Source organism: Bidens hawaiensis, unplaced genomic scaffold (genome assembly GCF_021521415.1).
Source record: "Bidens hawaiensis isolate Kalapana, Puna unplaced genomic scaffold, B.hawaiensis_p1.1 tig00007801_1, whole genome shotgun sequence".
Lineage (NCBI taxonomy): Eukaryota > Viridiplantae > Streptophyta > Magnoliopsida > Asterales > Asteraceae > Bidens > Bidens hawaiensis.
Window position 1 is genome coordinate 190,771 of NW_027491542.1, and position 21,428 is coordinate 212,198.

Here is a 21,428-nt window from a genome sequence, read left to right on the forward strand (position 1 = left end):
CGCTAAATTTCTTGGGTAAAACCGTCTTTCGAGCAGTTCGACGCGGCTGGATAACTTGTAACGATTCTTCGTCTAGGACAATGTCGGGCCTAGTCGGGCTTACAGGAGGGCTGCCACCTTCTGAATTTGACGACTCACTTCCGTTTCTGATACGAATCAACTCACCGGTATCATGTCGGTCTAAAGACCCGGTGTCAAAGGAACGCAGTACCTTGATTAGAAGCCTTCCATCTTGTTCGAATATCCATAAGATACCGTCTTGGATACCGATCTTGCATCCTCCTTCGTCTAATTGCCCGAGACTTATTATATTATTTTTGAGAGATGGAATAAAGTAAACGTCACACAATGCTCGTTGTTCTCCCTTTTGACCTTCAACTACTATCGTGCCTCGACCTTTGATTTCAACACACGAACCATCACCGAAACTTACTTTCCCAGTCATGTTGCGATCAATGTTGGAAAACCACTCCGAATTTCCCGTCATGTGGTTACTCGCCCATTATCAAGAATCCATGTGTTTTTATCACATGGGATTGAAGCATATTGCTTTGGATCAACCCAGTCTTCTTTTAGAAAAACTACATCTTCCTTACTCCGAGCTACCGTCATCATGTTTAGAACCGGTCCGCCATCTTGAGCGAGGTTACTTTGATCGTTAATCTCCTTGTTTCGGTTAGGACATGACGTGGCAAAGTGTCCTAGTTCATCACACCGATAACATTTAATCTTTGACCGATCCTTCTTCACTCGGAGTTCTTTCTTTTCCCGATCCACAACCTTACCTTTTCCCTTGTTCTTTTGACTTGATTCGGTTCCCAACTTGCATTTCCCATGACGCCTTTCTTGATTGCTTTTAGCTTTCAATTCTTCATATGTATATAGGAGTTGTTCTTGCTTATCGGACACGGGTTTGTCTTCATCTCCAGATCGTTCCTCAAACGATTTTAGGCGTCCAACGGATTCATGGAACATCATGGTCTTTATATCGGCAAATTGTTAAGAAATTCCTGTGGGAATTCATAATATGCCGGTTTGGTCTTCCAATGGAACTCGTTAGCGATAACGGAACTCAGTTTGTGGACTGTGGGCTACAAGAATGGTTAAAAGAGTTACACATTTCTCAAATCTTCACATCTGTAGCCCATCCGCAAGCAAACGGTCAGGTTGAGAGAACCAACCGGACAATCAAGGAAGGAATCAAAGCAAGGTTAGGAACTAAACGGACGGGATGGGTTGACGAATTGCCCCATGTACTATGGGCCTTCCGCACCCAAAATAATTCCAGTAATTCTGAAACCCCCTTTAGTCTAACCTACGGCACAGAGGCCATGATTCCGGCCGAGATTGGGATTCCATCCGCCAGAGTTCTATTGATTAAGGATAATGATCATGAACTCCGGATGAACCTTGACCTCCTTGAGGAGAGGAGAGAATTAGCATCAATCCGCGAGCACAATTACAAACGCCAGTTGTAAAAGTATTATAACTCGCGGGTCCAGAGATGTGAATTCGATGCGGGAGACTTTGTCTCCCGCAATAATGAAGCCTCCGGGCAAGAGCCTCTAGGCAAGTTAGCCCCAACTTGGGAAGAACCTTATAGAATTCAGAAAGTACTATCTAAAGGTGCCTACAAGTTAGAAAAGTTGGACGGGACCGAAATCCCTAGAACTTGGAACGGGGCCCAACTGAGGAAGTGTTACATATAATATGTTTTTCGTTTTGGCCTACGTGCCTAAATAGATATTCACACCCTATGTAATTTCATCTTTTGTAATTAGGCTTATGCCTCATTTATGGAAATTTTCATTAAACGACTTGTATTGTTATGTAATCCTTTATTGGCATACAAAGAAGATCCTACAAACACTTATATTATGAAAAATAAAACAAAGTGTATCGGATACAACAAAAAACTTCTTTATTCATGCAAAAGGGATTACAACAAGGAGAGTTTAATTACAAAGAAAGGAAAAATCTATCAATGGCACAACATCATTATGTCCCGCATCCTTGCCTTCCGCATCATCGGCATCTTCTTCATCTTCTTCATCAAGGTCAAGAAGGAATTTTAATTGCTCGATGTTGTCCTCCTTGTCCGCGAGTTCAAATATCCGCTCCGCCAAAGAAATTTTCAAAGAATCAAAATCCTTTGTCTTTTGGATGAGGACGACAGCAGTATCTTGGCCAGCCAAAATGTATTCCTCGGGAAGCTTGGAAGTTGAACCAAACTTATAGCCTTCCTGGAACCTAGCTGGCAGCCAGCCTGCTTGGATGCTTTCAAGAGGACAGCAACACAGTTCCCAAGTTCATCACTCGCCCGGATATTGGCGATGACCTGTTAAAATAATAACATATAAGTAACTTCAAACACTTAGGTTATTTACAATGAGAAAAGGATTTTTACCTTGGGAATTCCCTCCGCTAGCAGCTATTTTTTGTCCGCCTTGGGCCGGACAAGTTCCATCTTGTGGCTGGCACACTCCAAGGCTTGATCTCGGCTTTTAGCAAAAAGATCAGTCAAGCGCTTCTCCTTAGCCGCTGATTCAGCCTGTAAGGTCTTTACCAGCTCAGCTTGTTCAGCCAGTTGCCTCTGGAGAACAGCTTTGGCTTCCTCGGCATTGGCGCGAGCGATTTTCTCCGCCTCCAGTGCTTGACTGCTCTCTTGGGCATAATTTATGGCCTTAAAAGCTTCCTCCTTCGCATCAAACGCTGCGGCCGCCAACTCATCCCACTCTACATTCATCACCAACCAGTCCCGGGTTATCTCCTGACTGGTGGAAATAGTATTCACCAAATGATAAGAATTGGAGTTTAATAACTCTTGGCGAATACTACGGCGACGTCGCTCCCTTTCAGCGGGAGGAAGACTTTCCCGCAGGTATACAAAACATAGGTCCACGTCGCGAAACGTCGAGTCTCGACGTAAGGACCAACGTGGACGATGCGGGGTAGGATCTTCCTCTTGAGGAGCCGGAGAGGTCTGAGGATCATAGAGAAACATGCTCTCACCTCCTTGATCCCTAAAGTGATGAATGTTGTAAGAAAGTAACATACTAACATGTTCAGTAGTGTCAACCTCCTTATTCTTCATAGGGGAATCATCTGCCACAAAGATCTAATCTTTGGCAGTGTTGGGAGGCGGAGATGGTGGTGGCGGAAGAGGAGTCGAACTCTTCAAAACTGAAGCACCTTCAGTAAGGTCATCCAGGTCCACTGAATAACATTAACAGTTGGTCAGAAATATATTCATAACAGTTAACAAATGTGATAAATAGTTAACTTACCCAAGGAAGCGTCTTCCGCGTCAAGTTGGTTCAGACGTGCCTCCAAGGCAACAGACTTTGCCTTCTTGGATTTCTTCTTCGGAGCAGCCTTGGCTGGGTTAGCCTTGCGCTTACCAGCCACTTTGGAGGCACCCGCACCACCAGCTTGATGAGAATCCTCTGGGATGACATCATCAGGCTCAGGATGATTTCTTTCAGCAGCAGTGTCAACATCGTCTTGACCCGCCGCCTGGTTGGTAGTGGTTCTCTGGCGGGTGAGACCTGCAGCTGAGTCCACAGCATTAATAGCATCAACTGGAAAATTTCCTTCGCAGAGTGACGACTCTTCGCTGGACGAAAAGAGTACAATCACTCCGCTGGAAGTAATAGCAGTCACAGGTCGGGGTTGTAGAATGCCCTCACCTTTCTGGATAGACTCCTAAACATAATCTTCACCTTTGGCGTAGATCGCCTAGGAAACCACTAGTTCCGAGCGAAACGCAGTGGGAAACAGGAAGTTAGAACTTGTGCGCTCTAAAAATGGCACATCTCTTGGATCAATTGGGCGGCGCACCATTATTCCTCCTTCCTGGTCTAACAGGGTAACGAAGGCGGAACCCTCACATGCAAAAATAATGATAAAATTCAGAGAACATACATCTGATTAAAGGAAGAGTAGGAGTGCTATCAGTCTTACTCTTGTCAGCCTTCTCGTAGTAAGGCTCTAATTTAGGGAATGGCCACAGGCGGCTCATCTTCGCGCTCACCATTTCCCCCTCATGGATGGGGCGCATGGGAGTTGGTGTGGCAGTAAGAGTCGTGAACCATGGCAAGCCCTCATGAGCAGAAGCCAGAACCACTGGCATGGCTTCCTTAGCTTTGCGATAAGTCATCGGGAACGGAATAACATCCTCCCTGATCCAAAAGAATTTGGGCTTCCAGCCATGAAGGCTGCAGATCCATTCCGTACCAATACCGTTCTTCACAACGGAGGCAAAACTGTATCATCCATGGCGGAATGTCATTTTGTAGAGCACGGCAAACATGCCGACAGATGGTTCAAAATTTCGAACTTGACAATAGTATTCAAAGTGTCGAATCCTCAACATCCCAAAAGGAGGGATTTGAGATATATGAATCCCATAGGTCGTCAAGATCGATCGGACAAACTTAGTTATCGGGATTCGAAATTTTCCTGTTGTAAATTGGTCTATATATACAGCCATCTTCTTCGGCAGTGGACTGGTAGCAACAGAACCCATCGTCGGACGTTCTGGTTCCCATTCAGATGCCAGACCGTATACGTTAACAACATCATCAAATGGAACCAGACGCCAGACCGTATACGTTAACAACGTCATCAAAGTCCTTCTGCTTAAGGTTTACAATAACCTCACGAATGGTAGGGGTACCTTTTTTCTCCCCAGCCATTTAAGTAAGAAGAAGAAAGAAATCTCAGAAAGTTTTAAGTTTTGAATGTTTGAAAGAAGGAGAATTCGAAAGTGATAAGAGTTAAATGGAATCACAAGTGATCTATTTATACTCATCGCAATTAATGCGACTGATAGAATACCAAAAGAGAGAGAAACCGCGGACCGCCGGATGATTGGCACGTCAGGCGGGAGATTCAAGAAGATGTGAACAGGCTGTTAAGGGCGTCATACATGTCTTGTCAGTTGCCTCTAAGAAGTTTCTCTCTCCGCCACATCATCACGGTTACCCCACTTGCAAAAATTTCAAATTTTGAAAATATCTTCTAAGGATATTTATTTCAAAACAGTTGAATATTCACAAAAAGATAAAAAAGTGCATTTCCATTTAACATTCAAAAGATGGTTACAAAGTAGATAGAAGAACAAGTACAAAGCATTAAAACCTAGCCTATCCTAGTCTACGGATTTAAGCCGCTATATCTTCCGGAGCCTTCGGTGATGTGTCCTCAGAAGAGTCATCCTCAGAATCATCACCTAAATAGCTCTTCAACTACTGCACGCCATCAGCAGAGGAAGCAAACTTCGGAAGCATATTCTGCAATGGGAAGACCAGGTCATCATGTTCTTTGATCCGTATCGCACGTTCCTGCTTGACGTCAAGGCCATGAAGCGGATGATCCTTAAATGTGCGATTACTCTGAGCATATGTCATCCCTTCATGAAAACCTCTCACGCGTCCGAGCGAGGAGGAGGCAGCGATCAGGTTGGCAAAGCTATCAGTTAGCTCCGCACTCCCCTTGATGTGACGGATGACCTGTCAAAATAAAAACATAAGTCTTTAGTATCAAAATGTGAGATAGGAAGTGAACATTAAAAGTGGGAAAAACTTACAGCATCAACTCCCCGAGTGAGGAACCATTGACGGTCTCGCTCCGCGCGTTCAGCTTGCATCCGGAGTTCTTGAGATTCCGCAGTCACTTCCTCACGAGCTTGCAAGAGGGAGTCATAAGCACCTTGAATCTCAGCAGCACTTTTGTCTCTAAGCTCAACTTGCTCCCTCTGCAACTTCAGCTCCGCTTCAAGCTCTTGGATTCGAGTGCCTTGAAGGGTCACTTGATTTTCCAAAGCTGCATTTGCTTCTTGAGCCCGGGCCAAATCATCTTTTTCTTTCTGAGCCTTAGCCCGGGCAGCCTCAAGAAGGGAGTTCTGCTTTTCGCAGGCTTCCTTCCATTGGCGAGCAGCGGTAGCATTCCGATCCTGCTCACCCCTGAGGGCGATCTCTGCATCTGTCTGTTTCCACTTAGCAGTATTGGCCGCTACACGGTGCTCCTCAGCTTCTTTTTTCGCAACCTCAGCGGCCCGATAAGCTTCACCCAGCTTCCCGCCCATAGTACGCCATTCGCTCAAGATTTCCTGGCTACAAGCCAAAGAATTAGCCAAGGAAAATGAAAGATTAGTGTGAAGTTCATGGCGGGAGCGGTCACGCTGATACACCATCTCGGCTGGCGGCACACAGTGTTTGACAAAGCTCATACAGGTCACGGAATCGGAAAACCGGGACCCATTAGTAATATCCCATGGAGGGACAAACAAATCAAACTTATCTCCCAGGTTCGCGTCTCCATAATAACGGGAACCTGAAGGTTCAAGGCGAACTGGGATTGAGGATGATTGTTGTGGAGGAGGACGAGGAGGAGACTCGTTAATCCTGAAACCCTCCGCATTCACGGCAGGGTTGTCCTCCTGGAAACCAGTAGCACTTCCGGTCTGAAAAAGATAGTCATAGCGATTATCATTACCAGACTGGATGTTTGGTTCCTCAAATGTAGTATCAACCGGGGGAGTCGGTTGCCTTTCTTCTGTTGCCACCTCAATCAGAGGAGACGTTGGCCGATCTTCCGTAATCCTCTCTGGAGGAGGAGGAGATGGTTGCTTCTCAGTTTGGGGAGTTGGTGTGGGTAACCTTTCAGATACATCTTCCCCAAAGATCAATGGATCTACAAAAAAAAAAGTTACACTTAGCTAACATCTCAAAATAGTAAAACACAGAAAAGGAAATACATACCTTCTACTGTATCAATGCGTTCAGCAAGACTGTACTGTGGCTTCTTGGGACGATGAGTTTTTCGTTTTTTCTTCGAAGGTCCCACCTCAGCGTCCGCAGTATTTGCACCCGCTTGACTTGCTTGAAAAGCCAAGAAAGCTCTTTTTTTCTCCAACTCTGCCAATAAAGATGAGACAGAGGAAAATTCAGGGGCATCATCATCAGAGTTCCTCTCCTCTTGAGAGGTGGAAAACTCAAAGGCATCGTCATCATCATCACTCGATAATAGAATGGCGATCGTCCCATCAGAAGTAAGAGCATTAAGTGGATGAGGGTTTATAACATACGCACCTGTTTCGAAGGTTGCGTCCGAAACAATGGGCTCAGCTCGTACCTTTGTTGGGAAAAGAAATCGGGCCTTGGTCTTCTCAAGGATAGGCTGGTCCCCCGCATCACGGATGCTCTTACGGACACAACCCCTATCCTCAAAAAGGGCGTTAAGCATCGAACCTCGATCTGAAAAGATAAAGGTCAATTATTAAAAATTCCGAGGAGGAGAAAGGACAATAAAAGAATAACTTACGTTCATTCAAATCAACAAAAATTGGCTCCATAAATTCTGAGGGCCATAAGAGACTCATGCCGGCCCACACTAAGGCTTCCTCAGGCAACGCTCGCATTGGTGTTGGCTCCGCCATTAGAGTGCGAAACCAATCGCGTCCCTCATGAGCAGTCGTGACAACATCCGAAGAGCAGATTAATCGGACGGTGAATCATGGTAATAGGTACCACGTCCTCCGAAATCCAGAAAAACTTATTACGCCAGTTGGCGGATCCTTTCTTGACTTCATAACCAAGACTCCTATCGGAAAAGCCTTGGCATGTAAACCAACCATCACGGTTGGCAAGTCGATAGAAAACAGAAATCGGTCAACATGTGGAACTATGTCACGTGTTGTACATACAAATTCGTAATGACGAATTCGCATTACAGCACGCGGGTGCAGTTGGGATAGATGGATCCCATAAGCAGTTAGCACCTTCATGAAAAATTTTGTTACGGGAAAATGGAAGTTCCCGTAAACGAAATAGTCAGAGTAGACAGCCATTTTGCCAGGTGGTGGCAAACTGGCTACAGAACCAGGGGAAGGGAATTCCGGTTCCTATTCCGGTGGAATGCCATAAGTCTCCAGTAATTTCTCGTATTCAGAATAATCCCACGATACTTCTATCTCATCAACCTCGGTTTGAACGTTCGACATTATACTAGGATGTGGTGAAATAGAAAGAAGATATACAAGAAATTCAGTATTTTTATCAGAAAGAAAGCGAGAAGATAATCAGGAATTAAAGAGGATAAAATTTGACTGTAAGATATATCTTCCTATTTATACCCATCGCAATTAATGCGATGGGATATGAACAGTGGAGAAAGAAAACCATCACCTAATCAGCAACCGCCACGTCACGCGGGAAATTTGAAAAAGAGAAAAAGTTGCACAGTCGGGTACAGTAACAGCCGTCATAAACGTTCCATCATCTGTTCACGCGCCCGCGAGTGGTCAACTTGTCCTTTTTTCATGATTATCTATACCAACAGAAGATATTTTCTACCTAACTTCAAAATTCAAAAACCTCCAACATACATTTAAGTCCAGAATTTCACTCGCATAAAGACTTCACACGGAAGAAACACTGGACTGGGGGGACTTATAGAGGTAGGGTACCCAAAAGACCCAAATACCCTTAAGTACCACCCGCGGGTCATAGAGGAGCCTCTCATATACCACCCGCGGACATATGGATCACCCGCATATCACGGTAGAGGAAGAACGTCCTCGTACCGCGCGCGGAAGCATTTTGGCACCCTCAGAAGTCATCCGCAGGACAAGACATCTGTCCGCCAAAATGACCGGAGGGCAATGCCAACGGGACAGCTGTCACCAATTGACTACCCTCTAGAAGAATGTCCACGATCGTTACTTGAAGAATACGTGACCTACTAGCCAATGAGCGAAGGACACCTGGTCAGGTTGTTATAACCGTGCACATGGCCAAGGTGCAATCCGTCCTATCATTGGGCGACGCATGTCCAGGTTGTTATACCCATGCACATGGGACGTATAGCTCAACCTATCACAAGAGGACACGCGTCCAGGCAGTTATCAAGATCTTCTAGAGAGGAAAGCTGGCCCAATCACCTTCCTACATCCTTCGGCTATAAATACCTCTTCAACCTGCATGAGGTATTCATTGATTCATTCATTCACTCACAATCATTATGACTCACTTGTACCTTGACTACACTTAGTTTGTTTACTTCAGTACTTTCTCCTTTACGAACGCTACTGATTCTCACGCCGGATGGTGGTTACAAGAAGACCCCCCCCCCCTTCTTGTCATTCCTGTAACGAGACTCACGGTGTCTGTTTTGCAGGTTCCGGTCACTTGACTTTGGGAAGTTGTGCTCATACTGTGTTAATAGTTATCGTATTTTACCCTGTGGACTCATTGGATCCAGGATCCATACCAGGGGATGGGATCCGTGTTTCTTCAGGTATTTCACAACTATGCCTTATTGGCCATTACATCAATCTTTTTTCAGTTTTATATCCAATATTTTTTTAAGGAACAATTTTCATTTGCATTACAACACATAAGTCTGGTTTTAATTGAAGAATGCCTATATATGTTTTTTTGGTTTAATGAAAAATAGAGTTCGGCATTTAATTAATTCAAAAATTAAGTAAAACTATGGTAGAATGTCTACATAAGGTTTGGGTAAAAGCACAAATCAAGAAACTGGCACTAGTTGAAGTGGTGCATGTAATTATTCTTGTTGTGATTACCGTATTGTGTTTATGAAATTGTCACAAATGCACTTTTTATCGTTTTCTTTCAAAGAAAAGTTGATTAATATTGAGGATATTTTTGGTTACATGATTTCTGACACATGTATATGTTTGTTATTATTGCATGTAGTTACAATGGAGCAGCTTTATCATTTTAGTCATGAGCATCCGCTCAGCCTTGTGCAGTTATTGCAGCCTCTACAAAAGAATGAAATATCTCATGAGGAAGATGATGATGGAGAGGAAGATGAAGATATAGATGATGTTGTGGTGGACGAGTGTCATGTTGGCAAATGCAAGATGTGTATGGAAGAGATCTATTCATTTCATCTATGTTACTACTCTTGCAAGGATTGTGACTACTCCCTTCTGTGCACAACTACCCCTAACCCAACAAAATCACTCATTGCATCCCGGCCACAAGCTTACGTTGTCTGACGGATATCAGTTTCAAGATCCCGATTTCAAATTCATCGAAACTTTTGATAGTGTTGTGGGCTGTGATATTTGCGGAATTGGCCGAGAAAGGTTCTACAACTACCACTGTTCCATCTGTGATTTCAACATGGACATAATCTGTGCTACTATGTCCAAACAGAAGATGGACCACCCAAGTCACCCTCACCAGCTACAACGTTATTTCAAAGGGATGATATCTCATTGCAATGCTTGTGACAAAACACATAGTGGGACCTTCTACCATTGTACCACTTGTTATTGGTTCACGATCCACTTGGGTTGTGCTTTGCTTCCAGCCAAGTTACCTATCCAACAACAGTCTACAAATGAGAGTTTCACTCATACTCATTTACTTACACTTGCTTATTCCTTTCCACATATTGAAAGAAGATTCTATCCTCGGTGCAAAGTTTGTGATAATGGGTTTATTACCACCTTATGGCATTACAGATGTGATAAATGTCAATATTACACCCATGTTGAGTGTGCTACTTCAGTGAGTGACGCATTTATGTCTATCTTCATGCGGGCGCCCAGGTGGACAATTATTTATTATTATTATTATTATTATTATTATTATTATTATTATTATTATTATTATTATTATTATTTTGATGTTAGATATTATGTTTGTCTAATTAACTTTAACTTTAAAAATTCTCGGGGTTCCATTGTCCCACTTGTGATTTCTATCTGCATACAAAGTGTGCGTTGTTAATACCCAGAAAGATTAGGCACAAGTACGATAAACATTCACTTAGCCTTAGATACTATCCAGCTGAGAATCATAGTAGCGAATACTTTTGTGAGATTTGTAAGGATGAATTTAATCCCGCAGTGTGGTTCTATCATTGCAACACTTGTTCATCGTCTATGAACACCGCTTGCGCTCAGCTAAAACTTCACCGTCAGCAATCTATACAACCAGATGGTGATTCTGTCTTCTGGGGCCTAAATGTTAAATCTGGAAAAAACCTTGAGATCGCAGATCACCCGCACCGTCTCACCTATGAAATTGGGCTTAGTGCTGATGGAGATTGTGATGTATGTCATGAAAAATTGCAAGACTACATCATCTTAAAGTGCTTCCGGTGCAAGTTTGCCCGTCATGATGTGTGTTGGTGTGCATGATAAAGTTCTCCAACTTCGTTGCTTTATCATAGTTTGTTAAAGAAACACAAATAGATGTGCTTATACACACCTTCTAATAATTGTTTGTTCCTTTTTGTTACTGTGAATTGAAAAGTAAAAGGGCCAGTGCATGATTAGATTGGTTTATCATATTGTACCAAATAAGGCATTCAATCTAACTTTCCACTATAAATCTATCTCATAACCTGATTTCTTTATATAAATTTTCAACCTCTGACGGGAATATCAACTTCCGAATATGATGATTAGATTAATTTTTTATTTATTTATTTATTTATTTATTTATTTATTTTTGGCATGCATATGATATAAGTCGAAACATTATGCTGAGAAGTGATTATTCCCACCTTCTTGCAAGTAAAACTCAACATATAAACAGTTCCATTAACTTTATTTGTTATGTGTAATGATCTGTTAAAACGTGTATTTTTTTTATGGGTGCCGTGGACATGATAACGATCCAACCATGTTACCTTACTTAAAGACTTACACTCCGACACACTTGAAAACCAATTGCATTCCACAACAAACACCCACAAACAAATTTTTTTTATCAACAAAAGAGACTTGTTAATTTGTCAATTCCGATAGTTCAACTGCTTATTTCGACATTTCATTAGACGCGTTTAATCCTAAAATAAAATTGTTTTTGACAGTTAATTACAGAAAAAAAAACTATTATTATTATATCCTTTTTAGATCCAAGGAGTCCCATATTATTATGCTTGAATCCAGTGGAGGATGGAGATAAATAGCTATCAAATAATATTAGAACATGAACTATCAGTGTTTCTTTTTACACAACAACATGCTCAATCAAAACACCATCACTTCAATTCACTTCTCTACAAAAACAAGAGTATTATCATCTAGTAAACAAGCTGAGGATCCAACTCTGCAATGTCAACTGATCCCGATTCAATCGGTTTCATCAGGTACGCAGCCAACAGCTCTGAGACCAAAGCAGCAATATATGGAACTCTCTTCAAATTCTTCACCAATGGAATGTCATCAGTCTCACCAATTGCTACAATCTTGGAGTTAATATCAGCCATTCGGTCCAGTTTCCTCTTGAACTCAGGGTTCTCTACATCCAGTACAGCTGGGAAGATCCTTGCTGTCGTACGGTTTGTCTGCAATACCACAACCAAAATGTTAGACCCTGAAACAGCCCAATAACTCGTGTACCCAAACGGGTCGATTTGCATAGACTCATGTTTCAAGATTATAACGTTGGAAGTTTACCCGCTCACCCAAACGGGTCAATTTGCATAAACTCAATGTTGCAGATTGACCCGTCTATCCAAAAGGGTCAATTTTGACAGACTCGTGTTTCAAGATTACAATGTTGTAGGTTGGCCCGTTTATCCAAACGGGTCAATTTGGATAGACTCATGTTTCAAGATTATAATGATGCAGGTTGACCCGTTTATCCAAACGGGTCAATTTGGATTGACTCGTGTTTCAAGATTACAATGTTGTAGTAAACACAAACCTCAATGATGACATGCATGTCAAACTCCTTAGTGTCCAGCCCAATACCTTCATAGAAAGCAGTTCTTTGCGTATCATTAAGATACATGGTAACATACACCTGCAACCCCAACACAAAATCAATAACAAAATCCTTTCGGGCTTTATTAAAAAACCAATAAATTAATAAAAGAAAAGGGCATACAGATAAGCAGAAGAATCTAGCCCAAAGTTTAGCTTTCCAGTCATTGAGGAACTGAGGCTGGGCCTTCATGAGTGCAGAAAAGAAGTCACCATGTCTGTTTTCATCTTGACACCAATTCTCAAAGTACTTGAAAATAGGGTAGCATTGATACTCAGGGTTGGCTTTTAGGTGCCTGTATATTGTAATGTATCTCCAGTATCCGATCTTTTCAGACAGATATGTCGCATAGAATATGAACTTGGGCTTGAAAAAGGTGTATTTTCTTGCTTTTGTCAAGAACCCTAAGTCCAATGCCAGGTTGAAGTCTGATAATCCCTTGTTTAGAAATCTGCAACAGTTCATACATTGTTGAGTTTATATCAAATCTTAAAACAAGCCATGTTGGGTTTGGTTGACCCGTAAACACATTTCTGTACTTTTTCAATAATGTGTTAATTGTGTTTACATAAACATCACTCTAATAATTATCTAAATCTTTGAACAAAACTGATGTAACAGTTGTTTAACCGTTAAAAGTTGGCTTTAGGTGACTTTCAACTTGTTTGACCCGTTTGAGTTTGAAAGACCCAAATAGCTCGTTTCTACGTAAACGGGTCAAGATTGCCAAATAAAGTTTTTAACTTTTTATTCATGTTTACATACCCGGCATGACGGGCTTCATCTCTTGACATGAGGGAGAAGATTTCTGCAACCACTGGGTTCGTTTTCTGCATATCAAAACAAGATTTCGTTGTTAGTCTTAGATAAACATGGTTGACCCATTATAGATAAAACAAAACCCCAAATACCCCGTTTGAACCCACAAGTCCACAACTACCAAGAACAAATCTTGACTACCTTAGACACCAGTCAACACACAAACCATGAGATCAACTATGGTCAACTACAGTCTTTGATCCTAAAGATATAAACTTTATGCCATTTTCATCTCCTACATCTGGTAATCCATACTCTTTGTTCTACATATCAATGCAAATTGCAAGCATCTAAAACTTCTAAATAATAGCAAAAATGCCAGTAACTTTGAAGTCAACAATGATGGTCAACTACAATCTTTAACCCTAAAGCTACAAACTTTATACAATTTTCACCTCCTACATCTAGCAATTCATACTCATTATTCCACATATCAATGCAAGCATCAATTTTTCTAAACAATAACAAAAACTCCAATAATCTTGAAGTCAACCCAAAACCCTTGAGGTCAACTATGGTCAACTACAGTCTTTAACCCTAAAGCTACAAACTTTATACCAGTTTCACCTCCTACATCTAGCAATCCACACTCACTGCTCCAAATATCAACACATGCATCAAACTTTTCAAAACAATAACCAAAATCCCAACAATTTTAAAAAGTCAAAATAATAGGTACCTTAAGTCTTCTGCCAAGCTCCTTGTAAAGCAAAAAGCCAGAGAACTCAGCAGTACAAGACCTTTCAAGAAACTCAACAAAGATCTGTCTGAGTGGGCCTTGAATCTCATCAGCAGCTTCTTTAAACTCCTTATTCCTCACAAAATGCGTCTGGTTATAATCAGTCTTAAACTCCTGCAACAGAGCCTCAAACTCAGCTTCATTCAGGTTCTTGTTCATCTCCACATTAAACAACTGCTCCATTTCATCGAAATCTGTTGTGTAAAACCTCGGCGCCAAAAGGGTTTCCTTAATGGCCTTCTTGTTCTTCCCACCGCCGCCACTGCTTTTCTTGGTGGTAGGTGTGGTGGTGGCGGCGGACATGCGGATGGTGGTGGTGGTGGTCCGCCGTGGGAGGGTGGTGCGGGTGGTGGAGATGGTGGTGTGGTAGGTGGGTTTGAGGAGTGCCATTGTGGTGGTTAATGGTGGGTTTGGTGGTGGTGTGATATATATATGATATTATTATGAATATTAATGTATGTATGTATAGAGAGATGAAGTGAAAGTGAAGGTGATATGAAATCTCATCCAATGAAATCCAGGGTTATGAATGGAAGAGTGACACGTTGGATGGGTGAAGATGAAGCTCAGATTATTAGTTTTTTTTTTGGTTTCAAATAAATTTATAAATTTAATGATATTATATTATGCGGCTGAGAAGTGTTCAGTTATTTTTCATCGTCCATTGTTTATTTCTTGGCAACATAAATAGTTTTAAAACTTTTAGACCCGTGTGTTGCGGTGGGGACGTAACAGAAACTTGGTTGATGTCGTTTTGGTTTGTTACGGGTTTTGGTTTGTACGATAATTAAAAACTTGTTGGGTTGTTTATATAACTTAATGGAACATCATATTAAAAAGTTGTGGAGATAATTGTGTAACTAATGGAACTTGATGGTTATCAATTTATCTCAAAGACAACGAACGTGTTATCCCATATAGTAATAGTATGCTCCCATATCAAACTAAGGTTGTTGTACGTCAGTGAGGTTCGGTTTCTACGTTTAGTGTAGTTCAGATTTCAGGTAAGGTTCGGTTCAATTTTTGAACGATGTATAACCAAAACTGAATACAAGAAACTCTAATGACAGACCCTATAAACAGATTTCAGAATCATATAAAACAATTAAATCACAAGATCATCATCCGTTTATACACAACTCAAAACCAAAAACAACACTAACCTATCTTTACAAAACATACAAATAAACAAAACATTACCATAACCAGACCAGACCAGACCACTTTAAAGTAGTACAACTCATTAAAAACAGATTTAATATGTCCATCTCATCTCTGAAACATTTTACCTAAATTCAATCACAGTTGGTTGATGATACAATAATAATAAATTAACAAACCCCCACAACAAAAGCTAATTTTCATGTATATATACCTATGTTCTCAACAAATAAATATACCACACAAAATTTAATCTTTTGTCGATCATTTCACCATTCGGTTATTACCATTTTCTACTTACTTTCACCTTCACCCGACTGTCTGTCTAACCTGATGACACCACCTCCTTCCCGTTCTCATGGAGATGTCTTTTTAACCTTCTGATCCATATCTCATAATCCATAGGGTAAGGGGTCCCACATAAACTATCGACATAATCAGCAAACGCTTTCAAAACTGCAGATATGTCCCCGAGCTTTTGCTGAATCACCCGTTTTGACCAGAAACTATCTCTCCATTCCAACGCCCCTTCAACCGAATCCAATTCGGGTAACTCACCACCCGATGAATAATAAAGCAAATAAACGAGACTTTCTGCATCCGACGCAGAACATAGCTTTCCTTCTTGAAGCGCGTATGTGGATGAAAAATGGAGATTCATAGCCGGCCGGTCCCGTTCCTCCAAAATGGCGTGGCCCCACCCTACTAACACAAAGTAAGGCTGATGGGATATGCCCGATGCCACATAAATAATATTCTCGGGTCTGATATCCCCGTGTCGAATGCCAGCAGTGCCAGCTGCCAACAGAGCCGATAAGCAATCGTGACAGCATTTAATCGCTTCGTCTGACCCGAACTGACCCAACCTGACCATGTCGGCTACGGTTTTCCCAACCGGGCTCGTGACGAGCACCGGCGTCCCGCACCATGGGTTCTCACAGTTCCCGTTTGGACTCGGTTTTCGACATGGTCCCGGGTGAATAATCTTACCTGACATGATTAATTGTGGTAAATACTTGCTGGATAAACCGTTTTGTTTCATAACCGAAAACACTTTAGTTTGTCTCTGTACTTGATACCATAATTTCATATCTTCCCACGCGGGTTCAATCTGAGACGGGTGTGAGCCGACATATAAAAACAAGCTTTTCCCCGGGTCTTCGATTAAAGAAACGACGTAGTACGGTGTTTCACCGTCGCTTAAAACTTCGATAATCTGATAGCTTTTTTGATAATGTGAATCTTCGACTGACAGAACGGACCCCACTTCTAGTTTAACCGGTTTTCGAGGCCCGGTGTTAACGGGTTCATCTTGTACTTCAACGATTTCTGATGAAACACGTTGTTGTTGGAGTTTAAATAGCCCGTTCCCATTTGTCCCAATCTCCAATTCTCCCAACCGTCTTTCGGTTCTTCTTGCTTGAAGACGGGAACTATGATCAGCAGCTAAATCTTCAATCGAGTTTCGGGGCATTCCCACGTATTGCACCATTGTGTTAAAAGTAGCAAAAAGCACCTGTAACGCACCAATATCCCCCCAATTCGCGTTCCCAAGCTTATTCCAGATTCTATCAAACGGGGTCACCGAAATCCGTGAATAATTCATGATCCACTCAGCAGCACACTGATAAATATTACTAATGTCAAAGTCAAACTTTGTCAAATCCCCTTCGATTTTCACAACACTGCCATACTGACAATCGGTTAGAATTATAAAAACCGAATCCAAAACCGAAGGGTTTCTCGATCTTCGAAGACTTCTCGATAACAATATCCGTAATCCGTAAAACAGAGCTTCACCCAAGGAAGACAGGGACGGAAATGTAATTTCGCCTTCCGTTGTAAGGCTTCCGATCTCAGGCCTTAAAAGTGCTATTTCAAGAATATCATGCCATTTACCGTGTGGGTGTCTCGGGTTGTTGACCATGACTGCAGTGGCACAAAGACCGCCAAGTTTTCCATTAGCAATGGCTTTTTCGGCTTGATAGAATTTGAAATTTGCATCATAAAGACTTGCAACATTTAATGGCATGGGTTCGTTTGGTTCCCAAAATGCATCCCATAAAGCTTTTACACTCGCGTGTAGGAAATCTTCTAATGCAAGAAACGTGGTTGCTTCTATGGTGCTTGATGGTGATGTGTAAGCAGCATTGGGCATTCGAATTAGCTGCTGAAACGAAACGCTTTCTAATGCATAATCAAACTTTTGGAGATTGATTAAGTCGAAGGGAACATCAAAGTCATATGAGTTTTCTGATAAAGTTTGAAACCAGTCTTCAAGATTTGCAGAAAAGATCTGACTGTCGGTAAATCTGTGAAGGAATTGTTCCCGAGCCCTACCACCTGAAGAAACACTTGACTTTTTCGTCCCTGAGACTACTGATTCATGGTCCGTTGACCCACCTGCATATAAGAGGCATGGTCAAATTTTCACATTTTGACTTTTTGCTTAAAGAATATCATTTTTCAAAAGACTTTGGTTAACCTCAAAATCATCGGAAACCCCGCAATATAACCAAAAATACAGTTAAACAAAAAAATATGGGCCTAAACCTAACCTCATTTAGAAGTTAACCTCAGTTTGTCGTTTGGTTGGAGGTTAACCTCTATGAGGCAAAACATAAAGAATCTATAAATGTATTGATTTCAAAATAATCAGCGGCATTCACTAATCAACTTCCGCGTCTAAAAGAAATGATAATATGATATTATATTTGGATTGACTAAAACAGAGCAAACAAATTTGATGGGAACTTTGGGATTTGTTGCAAGAAAAATGAGCTGGGCCTCAAGCCGTAAGATAAAGGTCAGGATGTCTCAGTTTAGTTCATCAGAAATGTGGTTTTTTTATAAGCTTTAAAAATCATTAGTAGAAAAAAGAAATAGCAGACATCACCAAGGGCTACCTGTATCGTCTACTTTCAACATGGGCGAGCTTACAAGACGCAGGTGAGAAAAACGATACCCTAATACTTGCAAAAGGCAATGGGTATTTTTTATTTTTTGTTTCACGAGACCATGGGTCAAATCTAGGCTTACAACTTCCTTGGCTACCTTCAACTCTCCTAACGACCTAGTTTCAGTGTGGCCATCAATCTCAAATTTAAAATTTGTAATAATTATGTGGAGAACATATCATGGTGCATAGAGGTGTAAACGAGCCAGGCTGCTTGGCTCGCTAAAAGCTCGATTCGAGCCAAGCTTAAACAAGCTTGAGCCTAAAGATAAGCTCGTTTTAATAGACGAGCCCATATCAGCTCGATCTGGCTCGCGAGCTTAAATGAGCCTCATATTTATATTGTTTTTATTTAATACTTCAAATATACATTTATATGATAACTAGTATTATATATATAACTGATAAAATAACGAAATAATTTATTAAGTTATAAATATTTAAAACTATAACTATAAATATACGTAAAAGTACGTATATAAATTTATTAATAAATAATAAACAAGCCGAGGCCTAGCTGAGTTCGAGCTTGAAAACTTACTCACGGCCCGAGCTCGATCTTTAGAAATAAAGCTCAGAAAATATTAATTGCAACTCAGGTAACCTATTAAGACATAACTCCATGTGTTGAGTTTTCTAGCAACCCAAAGAGTAGTTCTAAAAGGCACAGTTGAGCTTGTCTAAGTGCGGAGTTGACGGGTCCTAATATCATTCTTGACAATTTAGTGGACCGGGTCCTAATAACATGTCAAAGTTTGTTAATGGACCAACTCTAGTAGCATATTAAGGCAGTTGACAAACAAGGGAGAGAACAAAAAATAAGCAAACACAAAGTACAAAGCTGGTGCAATTTTTCATCACCATAGAGTTACAAATCATATTTGGCCTAAATTAACAACAAATTGTCTGGAGCAAGTTACTTGTAACTTAAATGAGACAAATGTTGGTCCTTGTAGACTTTCTAAGAAATTCAATTGTGTTATATGTTAATCGCCAGTATTTTTCCACATCCTTTGAACTCAAGGTTGAGCTTTCTCGAAACTCAAGTTGTAGAATTTTAATTATGTCTTGTTATCATTATCATCTTCCTATTAAAGTTTGTTTCAATTAAGATATGCCTATGAAACACGGGTTACTAATATTAGAGAAAATCAAGAAAGTAACCATTTTCTCTAAGTGTGTTGTACCTCTATAGTCATGTCAAACTCACATCTATAGCTATGACATGCGCAACTTTATATCCGTATATCTATCTTTACCCGCGTATCATTATTAGCCCGAAAATTGTACATAAACAATGAGTTACTCAACACAGAGCTCGTTTGCATATCATTTATCATGGGATATGAAAAGGCATAATTCAGGGATACATGAGTACAAATGGCAAATACTTGATTTTGACTCGCAAAGAATATGACTTTCGGTATTATTATCGGATGTAAAAGCTTATACGGAACCAAGGATTCGTGTATCACATGCCTATATGCATGAAACAATTGCTAGCCATCAAAGAACTAGAAGAACTTCAGTATGAGTTTGATTGTTCACTTACCAAGAACGTGTAAGCATCTATAAGAGTCTGATGTGGTTTTCCTGTTCCTATGGTGCTAACTTTCTAACCACAGTAGCTTGTTTACAGCAAGCATAAGGTATACACAGCCTAATAAGATGCTATTTCCGTTGGGTTCATAGACCTTGGTTAGGCCGAGTTTTGTTCAGAATCACAGGAAAGGAGAAGGGTGCAGGGCAGCTGGACTTAAGCCCAGCCCGTTTATAATTAATTGTTCACTTAATAAAAGTATACCTAGCTGCCACCCGTGGACATATGTAAGTTTAGACTGAACCACGTTCAATCCTTGTGTTCGTTTATTTGCTTTCGTGCTTGTGTTCGGTTCGTGCGTGCTTTAATCCTAAACAATGTCTGCAATAATTCCTACGAAAGAGTGCAGGTGTCTGCTGCACACAGATTGCAACATCTATTTCATGTCCTATAAAATGTTGGGTTCTTTCGAAGCCAACTGTTCAGTCTAGGTCAAGATTAATTCTTGTAGCTTTGTTTACACTTATGAAACAAGTTGCTTCTATTCAACAGGGCAAACCTAATTTACAGATCTATGTTATCTTACACACGGAACCAAGAACACTTGCAGAACACAAACAACCCCAATTTCAATTAACCCGAAACAATATCAATAAAATTCACCAAACCCAGAAACAATTCAGCTCATCTTCAACCAATTAAACAATCCACAAACCCTACGGCGTCAACGCACTAGCAGTCAAATTAGGTCAACAAGAATCACCCAAATGCAAATCGAGTAAAAGGGCAACCCCAATTTCTACCAAGAAACATAAACTGATAAGAAATTAAAGAGCTTTAAGGAATCTTGAAGTCAATTGGGTGTGTATTGTATTGTATATATGGTGGGTAATAATAATAAATGGTGTGCGTACCTGCTTCCATGATGTAATAAATTGGGAATTGAGTTGATTAACGGCAGCAGCTGCAGTAGATCCTACTGTGTGAAGAAGAAAATGCGGCATTACTTCGGTCCACCATCAAGATCGCACTGCTATCGTCTGCTCCATCAATATTATTATTATTGTTTTTTTCTTTGTTTTTTTCTATGTATTTATTTATGATATGAGATGAAGATATGGTTGCGTTGTCAAATTGATTATTTCTTTTGGTTTTTACTTTTTTTAATTTATGTTTACAGGGTATTTATTTTTTTTATTTAAAACACTCTTTGATGAATTGTTACAAGTTATGTTAAATTTGAATAAAATGAATATCATATCCCACTTAATAAAAATAGAAAATTTTGAAAAGAAAAAGAACCATATATATCCTTTTTTTCACAAATCATCTCTCTCATCTTCGCAGTTGTTGTCTTTTATGACTACGTCAAGAAAGACTCATTCAGTCATTCATTCTGGTGATGGTTGAGTGCGTTAGTAGCACAATTGTTGACCGATTATCTTTTTTTTT

General features: G+C 40.7%; 2 protein-coding genes and 1 long non-coding RNA gene across 3 annotated transcripts; 1 reads left to right on the plus strand and 2 right to left on the minus strand.

Annotated features, from left to right (window-relative positions):
* Window positions 1-11,948: 11,948 nt before the first annotated feature.
* LOC143636184 (magnesium-protoporphyrin IX monomethyl ester [oxidative] cyclase, chloroplastic-like) lies at window positions 11,949-14,744 on the minus strand. Its single transcript, XM_077103841.1, has 5 exons — window positions 14,260-14,744; window positions 13,527-13,591; window positions 12,885-13,212; window positions 12,702-12,800; window positions 11,949-12,339 (listed from the first exon to the last, which is right to left on the minus strand). The coding sequence occupies exons 1-5, from the start codon at window positions 14,707-14,709 to the stop codon at window positions 12,076-12,078; spliced, it is 1,206 nt and encodes a 401-aa protein (XP_076959956.1). The 5' UTR covers window positions 14,710-14,744; the 3' UTR covers window positions 11,949-12,075.
* LOC143636186 (uncharacterized) lies at window positions 12,256-12,800 on the plus strand. Its single transcript, XR_013154195.1, has 2 exons — window positions 12,256-12,445; window positions 12,626-12,800. It is a non-coding gene; the product is annotated as an uncharacterized LOC143636186 (long non-coding RNA).
* Window positions 14,745-15,452: 708 nt separating the features above from the next.
* On the minus strand, window positions 15,453-21,005 carry LOC143636187 (uncharacterized). The gene is made up of 2 exons (XM_077103842.1): window positions 20,891-21,005; window positions 15,453-17,883 (listed from the first exon to the last, which is right to left on the minus strand). Exons 1-2 carry the CDS (start codon window positions 20,898-20,900, stop codon window positions 15,806-15,808), a joined length of 2,088 nt encoding a protein of 695 aa, XP_076959957.1. The 5' UTR covers window positions 20,901-21,005; the 3' UTR covers window positions 15,453-15,805.
* Window positions 21,006-21,428: the final 423 nt, after the last annotated feature.

Bases quoted from the DNA above. Each gene is read 5' to 3' on its own strand.
- LOC143636184 (XM_077103841.1), bottom strand. From the start codon at position 14,709: ATGGCACTCCTCAAACCCACCTACCACACCACCATCTCCACCACCCGC. The intron at 13,213-13,526 runs GTATGTAAACAT...GAACTGTTGCAG, and splicing joins GATGAAGCCCGTCATGCCGG to ATTTCTAAACAAGGGATTAT. The intron at 12,340-12,701 runs GTTTGTGTTTAC...GTGGTATTGCAG, and splicing joins ACATGCATGTCATCATTGAG to ACAAACCGTACGACAGCAAG.